This window comes from Gobio gobio, assembly GCF_949357685.1.
Source record: "Gobio gobio genome assembly, chromosome: 3".
Lineage (NCBI taxonomy): Eukaryota > Metazoa > Chordata > Actinopteri > Cypriniformes > Gobionidae > Gobio > Gobio gobio.
Genome location: NC_137099.1, coordinates 4594544 through 4605581, shown reverse-complemented (window position 1 = coordinate 4605581; position 11038 = coordinate 4594544). Strand labels below are relative to the sequence as shown.

Sequence of the window (11038 nt, the reverse complement as noted above, 5' to 3'; positions counted from 1 at the left end):
GAATTATCTGTCCTGTCAGTCTAATCAAGGGGCCTTGTTCAGGGTGTCGGCCATTTTAAGGGCTGTCTCATTCACAGAATCCTTCCAGTGCACAGTTCACTCCCTAAAAAATCCCACAATGCACCGCAAAACCCATGGTGCATCGATGCTCACCATGTTCCCTTAACGGAAGTTCTGAAGCGCAAAACTTAAATCACGTGCGTTAACTCACTATACATTACAACCGATAACGACACACGATATATGTTTTTATTAGCATTATTTTATTATATTTCAGGTTAACATGCATCGTTAGACAGTGATGGACACAATCTAGCTAACATTTATGATTTATTTAAGTCTGAAATGTTGCACGTATATGTAACAAGCAAAGTATTTATCATAATATACTTTAAATAACATTACAAGTAATGTCAGAAAGATATCAGCTCTGCTGTTGTTCACCAGTAATGATGTTGTACAATGAGGACGTTGTCACATCGGCCGAAATTGAGTCATCAGTGTCTCAATGTGTAGTGAGCAAGCGGCAACCTCCCCAAGTTTCTCTTGAAGCCAATACAGAAGTGACTTAAACGACAGTTCATGCACTGGCCACTAGGGACAGGCTCCAGAAGGAGCAGAATCTCATTGAGCTCATGTTAAAAGGTTTTGGTCTATACGGCTTATTTTGCCCTTCATGACGACTGTGAGGGGGGTGAATTATTTTATAACTCATTCGTTTACATTATATAAAGCTTTAAAGTTCTGCATAATTAAGGGCGTGGCCACTTTGAGTGACAGGTGGATTGCCGTTTGTCTGCTGTCTGTTAGTCATCGCGTCACCTCAGCTCCGCCCACGTCCCGCCTCTTTGCCCATGTTCTGTTTTTCGGGAGTGACGCGCTGCTAAGATGGCAACGGCCAACTTTGAGGCTTCAAAACTGCTATTCAGAACCCTATGGGTGACGTCACGGACACTACGTCCATATTTTTTTACAGTCTATGGTAGTGAACGAGGGTCCTTGACTGTCCTTACCAGTGCCCGAATTCGTGTACACGACGATATACTGATTCACGAGCTCAGGGGTTAGGGAACTGATTGAGACGCACCCAAGGTAACCAGCGTCACCACAAGGCAAGGCAAGGCAAGTTTATTTGTATAGCACATTTCATACACAGTGGCAAATGAAAGTGCTTTACACAGAAATGAAATTAAAATATTCGTAGGTGAATAAAATAAAAAAATATACGGAAGGCCCGCCTCTCCATTCATTAGATTGGACATTGGAAAAAAAACGCAAATGACGTCAGGAAGTTCTCAACTTCAGGTGTTCAGAGAACAACAAAAACACAAGATGAATAAACGGCACGCGAAACGCTCACTGCCATTAGAAAACAATTTAAATAAAGGCGTCTCTCACTGCAAAAAAAAATTGTTTTGTCTGATCAGGGCCAAATGATGTCAGGAGTCCTGCTAAATGTGTACTTTTGTAACTTGGATCCTTGTTTAAAATGTCTAGTTTCATAAATAATGAGACACAAAAACAAATCAGCTCATATAAGCTGACACATTTATTAACTTAAAGTGACATTCATTTTGATATTTTCAGAATGATTCAACATCTCTTTGCACGTGCTCCCAATAGAAAGTGTTCTTGTTTTAGTAGTATGTTTCTTGTTCCACCCAGCCTGAAACAAAACAGCACACATATTAGTTCATTCTTGAGCTCTAAAAAGAATGAGACGCAACCAACCACTGTATTTGCAAATGGAAGTCATATTTGTTATTTAAAATCAAACTTTGATTTTGTTGTATGTATAATGAAAGTGAATTTACCTCCTGGCCTCTGCCTAATGAGGTATTTTCTAACTTCATCATAGATGAAAATGAGCAGTGAATATGGGAAGGCACAGAACCACCACATTGGTCTAAATGACAAAACAAAAACAGGGTTAATTAATAATAAATAAATGTTTAACAGGCAATGTATGGCCTTTTCAATGTCATTAAAATGTTCAATTAAATCTCACAAATTGCACCTACTTCATTGGATACATCTTGACAGCAACGTCCATGCCTGGGCAGTAAGACAGGAACGCGGCAAGTGCAGTTTCCTCAAACAGACCAAAGATGAGGACTTTGTTCCTATGAAATAAAAATAAACATAAGTATGATGAATATAATTTGGCCAAACTGGGCTTTTAGAGGTACAATGAGCCACCATGAGCTGGAACTGAACAAACAGTTCAATCTGATAGACATCAGGCCAATATTTTATGGCTTGTTTTACGCCAGGCCCATTGCGTACATACTTCATTCCCTGCTGCATGATGGAAAGCCTTCTGGTCTTGCAGATGAGCAAGTCAGTCCACTGCACAATCACAATACTGGTAAAGAAGGCTGTGTGGCATGTGTACTCCACAATCTTTCTGCGCTCATAGGTCTACATCAGACAGGTAAACACAGGAGCGTTATTTAAAAGATTGATATTTATAGAGAAATGTTGGTTTCACGTGTGTCAGATTTGGTAGAGCTGTGACACCTACCCATTGTTGGCCATAGCTGTCTTCCAGGTCATTGAGAAATCTGTCTTCCCAGCCCATTCGAATTCCTACCAGATCCCAGGGCAAGAATCCATTCTCAGCAAGAATCACAAAGTAGGTAAAGAACCCACCAACTGCTTGCATCATACCTAAAAAATAAGCATGAAAACATGTAAGAAACACCCAGCAATGAACACCAAGGGAGCTCAGTACAAAATAGACTCTTACCAATTTGACCATAGCTCATGCTGATTAGCCTCTCATTCACCAGCCTATCTGTTTCAGCGTTTCTGGGTTGTCTCTTCATGATGTCGCTTTCAGCAGTTTCGTAGGCCAATGAGATAGCAGGAACCTGTGGTGATAAATAGGTCAAAATGAATGCATGCATATTTTACAGTTCTCTGCATTCATATTACTAAATTGACATTGTATCCCTACCATGTCAGTGCCCAGGTCAATGCAGAGAATGGTGACGGTGCCCAGAGGAAGAGGAATACCCACGAGGACAAAGAAGAGGAAGGGTGACATCTCCGGGATCTTACTGGTCAGTGTGTAGGCAATGGACTTCTTCAAGTTGTCAAAGATCAGACGGCCTGAAGTGGAAGATATGTTAGTAACCTTCATAATTCTTTAGTCAATTAGGTTCTCATTTACATGCCATACCTTCTTCTACTCCAGTGACAATTGAGGCAAAGTTGTCGTCCAGAAGGATCATGTCAGCAGCCTGTTTGGAAACGTCAGATCCAGCAATACCCATAGCCACACCAATGTCAGCCTTCTTCAGAGCCGGAGAATCATTGACACCATCACCGGTTACGGCTACAATGGCACCCTGATAAGAGGAAACATCCATTAAAATGGTCCCTGCTGAGTAAAATAATTGGATAGATTGGATAGAAGACTCTCTAGCGGTACCTGTCGCTGACAACCTTCCACAATGATCAGTTTTTGTTGGGGAGACGTTCTGGCGAACACAATTTCTGTATGATGTTGGAGGATCTCATCCAGCTGTTCTTCATTCATAGTCTTCAGTTCTCCACCATGGACCACACAGGCCTTAGCATCTCTAAAGGTACACTTTGCATTAGCAGACATCTAGAGCAAATTCAAAACTTTTGTTTACCTAATTTCGGAATAAATTTGTTGCAAGGGGCTGAAGTAACAAGTTTACCTTGGATTCACCTCCCCAATAGGGATTTTCAGCCGAGCTGCAATATCTTCCACAGTCTCATTGCCTTCAGAGATGATGCCAACACCCTTTGCAATAGCTTTAGCTGTAATTGGATGGTCGCCAGTAACCATGATAACCTGCAATAGAGGATTCAGAGTTGTCATCCAATGTAATATATTCACAGTATATTTAAGCAGTAGATCTCAAATGAGGACATCACCTTGATTCCAGCACTCCGACATTTGGCCACAGCATCTGGTACAGCCGCACGAGGAGGATCAATCATGGACATGAGACCAACGAAACACAGGTTCTCAGTGGGGAAGTTCACTTCATCAGAATCAAAGGCAAAATCTTCAGGAAACTGGTCATCAGGGAGGCAAAAGTAGCAGAAGCCTGTGAAAGAGAATGATTCAAACATGCTGTAATTTACCATTCTATGTGCATTCATAACTTTGGTGTTTTTTTACTGGTGAACTTCATAAGGTGGCTTTACCCAGCACTCTTTCTCCAAGACCTCCGAGTTCTACATAAGCATTTTGGAAGGAATCTTTCAGCTCATCGTCCAAAGGCTGCTCTTTTCCTTCAATCAAAATGGAGGAGCATCGATCCAAGATTCTCTCAGGCGCTCCCTTCATCACCAGCAGGTGCTTAGACTCTAGGGAATTGGGATTCTTGTGGATTGAGAGCTACAAAAGGCATATGAGGTACTGTTAGGACGACCAGTCAAATCTGCAAATCTCCAATGAACACATCAACAAAAATACCTGATACTTGTTGGTGGAGTTGAAAGGGATTTCAGCAACCTTCGTGTACTTCTCTCTCATTTCAGTGACTGAACCACAGCACAGCTCAATACACTTCAACAGAGCAGACTCTGAGGCATCACCAGCTGTTTCTCGCTGCAAAACATATTTTATTGATAAGAAAAAGCTGCCACTCTAAAGAATGCATATTCATTGCTAAAACTCTAAAAGTTGCACGCCTATAAATGCAGTCTCAATGTACTTCCAAAATATAGATATTAATATAGCACACCTTAAGGACTGGGAGATGGCTCTGATCAGCAAGGAAGACGGCACGATTGCATAAGCCAGCAACACGCGCAAGAGCAGACCAAGTAGCAGAGCTCTTGTCAAAGGAGGTTCCACTCTGGTTCTCTGTGGTGTCTGCGATACGAATCTGGTTGTCAAACCACATGTGAGCGACGGTCATTCGGTTCTGGGTCAAAGTTCCAGTCTTGTCAGAGCAGATGGTGGTGGTCGAGCCAAGAGTCTCCACAGCTTCCAGATTCTTCACCAGGCAGTTCTTCTTTGCCATACGCTTGGCGGTCAGGGTTAGACACACCTACATGAGTAAACACACGTAAGTAACCATTGGAATGTGTGTGAAATTATATGTGAACATATCACTTACAGTTACAGTGGCAGGAAGACCTTCAGGCACATTAGCGACAATGATTCCAATCAGGAAAATGACCCCTTCCAACCAATTGTAGCCAAGGATCAGGGAGAGGATTAAGAAGGTCACGCCCAGGAAGACAGCAACACCAGTGATGATGTGGATGAAGTGCTCAATCTCTTTAGAAATTGGTGTCTGTCCACCTTCCAGGCTCGAGGCGAGACTGGCGATACGACCCATGACGGTACGGTCACCGGTGTTGATGACGATACCTTTGGCAGTGCCTATTGAATATTGTCATGTTTAAGCATTTTTACTTTTAAAGAATTGAGTCCACACCTGTTGTAAAGGTATTTTAACGTTGTACCTTCAACACAGTTGGTAGAAAAAAATGCTATGTTTTTTGTCTCCAAGGGGTTTTCACTTGTAAATTCAGGATTACGACTCTGGGGCTCAGATTCTCCAGTGAGGGAAGAGTTGTCCACCTGGAAAGCAAAGCAAGAAGTGATGTTTCATGAACTCATTTACTGCATTATTATTTTGCCATGAAATTCTTTAGTTCTTACCTTGCATCCTTGTGCAGAGACGACACGAATATCAGCTGGAATTCGATCTCCACTTTTGACCTCCACAAGATCCCCAACGACTACCTCCTCAGCATTGATGATCTTTTTCTCTCCATCACGCACAACTAGCGCTTGCTACATGACAATAAATTAGCATAACTATCCTTTGTACATTGTTAAAGCCATTTTCGAGGAAAAATGTATTTATGTTTTTATACCTGAGGAATGAGGTTCTTAAAAGAATCCATGATCCTGTTGCTCTTAGCCTCTTGATAGTATGAGAAGCATCCATTGATTGTGACAACAAAAGCAAGCACAAGTCCCAGATACAGCTGCAAAAAAATAATGCAAGTTGTCTTTAATCATGTTCTTTTATCCAAAGTTTACAGCACAATTATTAGGAAGATAACCCCCCCTGGAGAAAGATATTATGGATCTTGCTCAATGCTGGCTATCAGCTCATTATGAAATTATGCTACTAAGTTTATTGACATATGAACTATTTATGCCAATGTAGAAATGAAGACAAAACTTTTTTTTTCTCATACATTGTCATTTGCAGGTTCTTCAGAAGAGGCAGCCTGGATCGAATATGCAAAGAAGCAAAGAAAGGCACCAATCCACAGCAGAGTTTGGAAACCACCAAAGAGTTGCCTGCAGAACTTGACCCATTCTGGAGTCGTAACAGGTGGAGTCAAGGAATTTGGTCCATCACGGGCTAAGATTTCCTTTGCTCTGAAAACGGACAAACCCTGCCACAAGGTATGGAAATGGAGTACTTAAAGGCATGTAGAAAACTGTAGATGCTCTTAAATAATAATATGACATGCAGGTGGCTACTGATCCATTACTTGTTATATTCAAAACAAGGAACAAATGTTGAAAGTGACTGCTATCATGAATGAATGAAATTACTAAAAAAATACTAGCCAGTTCCTCTTTGCCAAGGTTACATTCGCCACAAAATGTAATAATGTCTTTGACATAAATTATTCAAAATAGAATATGTGACCATTTCTAAAATAATGCATTATTCATATTTTCCCCCAAAAGTGTCACTAAACTTCTACTCACCTTGGTCAGATCACTGCCATATTTTCGATTAAGCTCTTCAAATGTCAACTTGTGGTCGTCCTGCAGAAGAGTAAAGATGTTTCAAGTTACCTCACTTACAGACTACACTAGATCTTTAAAGCAAGTTTAATATGTGACTTTCATTAAATATCTAATTCCATGTTAAAACACAGAGTTTGCAATTGCGCAGTTAATTACAGTAGCAAATTGTAGTAAATGAATCACTTATATAAAGAATTTAAATAAAGACTAAATGCAGAGATACTCTTAGGTGTGGTATGCCCTTGCTGTGTAGACGCCTTCGTCTGAGAAACATAATGTTGTAAAATTATTTGCCTTTGCAAAATATCCTGTGTTGCTTTATAGCACCTATTATTGGTAGAACTTGTGTGTAATTGTGCATGTTATACATTGCATACAGCGTAATAATCACAAGTTTTTCTCCATATGACCAAATCAGCTACTTCTGCAAAGCGTTACTTCAATCAGTTATTATGTGTGTGTTTGTGTGCATATAATTTCATACCAGTTCCACTTCTTTCTTAAGTTCGTCCATGTCCTTTTTGGTCTTTTTCCCTTTTTTGGGCTTTTTGACTCCATCTTCGGAAGTTGCTGCCAATTTGTACTTATCAGGCTGTCAGGCATAAAACAGCATATATAACTCACCAACATCTTACCAGATCCCCCAAAAACATGCAGAATGGGATAATAAAATAAAACAAGTTAAGCGATGAGTCTAGCAGTGCTTTAGTTCACTTACCCCAAGCCCCATTTTTTCTTCCTGGCGTCCACCTAAAATCCAATGATGTCTGGTTAGTCCCCCTGTCTTGGAGCCAATTGGAGACAGAAGTCCCTGTGTGTCCAAACCAGGTTCACACATTTATACCCTGCCATCTCACCTGTTTAATGGGGAGGTTTTCTGGGAAAATTAGGGAGGAGTTTGTCAGGTGTCATTTAGTTTTAACATTACTTAACCTTCATTTATACAGGTAGGTCATTTCTATGACACCCAGGTGAAGGTCTGGTCTATTAACTATTGCCTTATCAATAGATCTATGGCTTGTTAATAATAAGTGGTCATAAATAACTTACGTTTCACATTAATTCAAGCCCTTATTTGTTTAGTTTTCAGAATTTGTCTTCTCATGACATGTTTCTATGGTTATAATTGCACACTACCTTATTTCTTTTATCACTTCTGACCATTTTTTCATGCTAACTAAATAATGCAAATTGTGTCCACCAATATCTGATAAATAAAACTGCTTCTGTAAATGGGCAGAATCCATCATTACAAGTCAGACTGTGACTATAGGACCTTGTCAATGTTAATGCTGAAAAAGGTTTGCTATATGTTGTCAGTCAATAGACTGTCACAGCCTCCATGTCCTTCACAGTGCTTTAAAGTTTAGTCCACATCACACATCTGAGGGTGCTGCAAACATCACTTTGCATTTGAATGCATTCAGAACAATTTCTTGAGTTTGCATTCATTCATTTCTAAAGACCCCGTGGTCTCTTTATGTTTTTGTCTCACGCACAAATAAGGAAAGAATCTTGTGATGAAAACCCAAAACAAAAATAACTTTTATAATGGTTAAACTGATGACCATGATTGTCAGAATATGATCTTCATGCATTGCTGTTCCCTCTGATTTACTTGTTAAAGTCACCAATTATATCCATTTTAAGTATTAATAAAATCTATTTTGGTATTTATTTAAGGATTTATTGAATTAAATGATAACATTTAGAATGTTTTATGTTCGGCTGCACTATAAAAAATATAAATTAGAGCAAAATAAGCTACGCGCAACTTTTTGTAATAAGTTAGACAAGATTCATGACATTTTTTTGGTCAGTTTAAAGGTGTGCTATGTAAAAAAATTCTGTAAAATATCACTCAGATGTGTCTAATATGATCAACAGAGCTACGTTACCTCACACTCACGAGCGGAGGAGCGGAAGTGGCGCCCGCGCCGGCGACTGTGGCATAATAAAAGTCCTGCTGCTCGTGAGGCGTTTGTTGCGTTCATCTCATTAACAATCGCTCCAGCGGTTCCTCAGCTCCACAACACTCGCTCCTGCTCTGCTTCAGACTACAGTAACGTTAATAATCACATCAACATGATTTCTGCCCGAGTCCTGTCCTGATTCTTTCCCACCAGCTGTGAGGTGAAGACCACATGTCCCAAGATTCTGCGCTCAAACGTGACGTCATCAAACTACGCCTTTGTTTTGAATAGGCGACACCTAGCGGACGGAAAAGTTACATAGGGCACCTTAAATGTAATTTAAATTGAATTAAATGTCCAAAGTGATTGTACTTAACTTTTTTTCTGTTTGCATTTATTGGTAATATACACTCACCTAAAGGATTATTAGGAACACCATACTAATACTGTGTTTGACCCCCTTTCACCTTCAGAACTGCCTTAATTCTACGTGGCATTGATTCAACAAGGTGCTGAAAGCATTCTTTAGAAATGTTGGCCGTTATTGATAGGAGAGCATCTTGCAGTTGATGGAGATTTGTGGGATTCACATCCAGGGCACGAAGCTCCCGTTCCACCACATCCCAAAGATGCTCTATTGGGTTGAGATCTGGTGACTGTGGGGGCCATTTTAGTTCAGTGAACTCATTGTCATGTTCAAGAAACCAATTTGAAATGATTGGAGATTTGTGACGGTGCATTATCCTGCTGGAAGTAGCCATCAGAGGATGGGTAGATGGTGGTCATAAAGGGATGGACATGGTCAGAAACAATGCTCAGGTAGGCCGTGGCATTTAAACGATGCCCAATTGGCACTAAGGGGCCTAAAGTGTGCCAAGAAAACATCCCCCACACCATTACACCACCACCACCAGCCTGCACAGTGGTAACAAGACATGATGGATCCATGTTCTCATTCTGTTTACGCCAAATTCTGACTCTACCATCTGAATGTCTCAACAGAAATCAAGACTCATCAGACCAGGCAACATTTTTCCAGTCTTCAACTGTCCAATTTTGGTGAGCTCGTGCAAATTGTAGCCTCTTTTTCCTATTTGTAGTGGAGATGAGTGGTACCCGGTGGGGTCTTCTGCTGTTGTAGCCCATCCGCCTCAAGGTTGTGTGTGTTGTGGCTTCACAAATGCTTTGCTGCATACCTCGGTTGTAAAGAGTGGTTATTTCAGTCAAAGTTGCTCTTCTATCAGCTTGAATCAGTCGGCCCATTCTCCTCTGACCTCTAGCATCAACAAGGCATTTTCGCCCACAGGACTGCCGCATACTGGATGATTTTCCCTTTTCACACCATTCATTGTAAACCCTAGAAATGGTTGTGCGTGAAAATCCCAGTAACTGAGCAGATTGTGAAATACTCAGACCGGCCCGTCTGGCACCAAGATTCAAGATTCAAGATTCAAGATTCAAGATTCAAGATTCAAGATTCAAGATTCAAGATTCAAGATTCAAGATTCACCAACAACCATGCTACGCTCAGAATTGCTTAAATCCCCTTTCTTTCCCATTCTGACGTTCAGTTTGAAGTTCAGGAGATTGTCTTGACCAGGACCACACCCCTAAATGCATTGAAGCAACTGCCATGTGATTGGTTGATTAGATAATTGCATAAATGAGAAATTGAACAGGTGTTCCTAATAATCCTTTAGGTGAGTGTACATCACATCGTTGAAAGCCAGCATGCTTTCAGAGTAGAAATATGTCATTCATCTTATATAATTTATTATCTTATCTTAATATATTTTACTTTGTGCATATTACAAATGTAACTGTACTTTTGTGCATGGCTAAAATGGTTTGGGTTACCGTTTTCACAAACCTCTATTTATTGCAAAGTCCAAAAGCTAATTCAGCTGCATTTAATTTGTCATTGCTGAAAATGACCGGATTCTGTATCATTTTAAAATATATATATATATATATATTAGTAAATATTTTTATGAAATGGAGGTAATCACTGTCATTTACAATGCAACTTTCTTCTTTGAGGAATAGACAAATTTGCTTTGGAATGAAAACACTCTTTGTTGAGGCTAATAACAAAGTCTGTTCACACCTGTAGGCTACATATTGTATTACTATCAGAGGATTTTCTTTCTTTTTTTTTCTCATGGATTTGGTTAGGTAGGGTTGGAGGTATAGCATTTCATATATATATATATATATATAGAAATTACCTCAATGCAAAAGATTCAAAAGAGCCTCACGGCCCTCATGTCCTTCAAACTGCCTTAAACGTCCACGCGTATTTCACCAGCAGCATCACATCTGAGGGTACCGGAACCACCATTTTGCATTT

At 40.1% G+C, this 11038-nt stretch overlaps 1 protein-coding gene across 1 annotated transcript; it reads right to left on the bottom strand.

Moving 5' to 3' along the window:
• Positions 1 to 235: 235 nt before the first annotated feature.
• Positions 236 to 7622, bottom strand: LOC307123704 (sodium/potassium-transporting ATPase subunit alpha-1-like). Its single transcript, XM_079812352.1, has 22 exons — positions 7494 to 7622; positions 7260 to 7367; positions 6734 to 6793; positions 6208 to 6411; positions 5878 to 5991; positions 5660 to 5794; positions 5461 to 5578; positions 5109 to 5377; positions 4731 to 5039; positions 4460 to 4594; positions 4189 to 4381; positions 3913 to 4088; positions 3693 to 3829; positions 3437 to 3587; positions 3185 to 3353; positions 2960 to 3114; positions 2750 to 2873; positions 2525 to 2670; positions 2291 to 2421; positions 2022 to 2123; positions 1815 to 1906; positions 236 to 1666 (listed from the first exon to the last, which is right to left on the bottom strand). The coding sequence occupies exons 1-22, from the start codon at positions 7611 to 7613 to the stop codon at positions 1638 to 1640; spliced, it is 3177 nt and encodes a 1058-aa protein (XP_079668478.1). The 5' UTR covers positions 7614 to 7622; the 3' UTR covers positions 236 to 1637.
• Positions 7623 to 11038: the final 3416 nt, after the last annotated feature.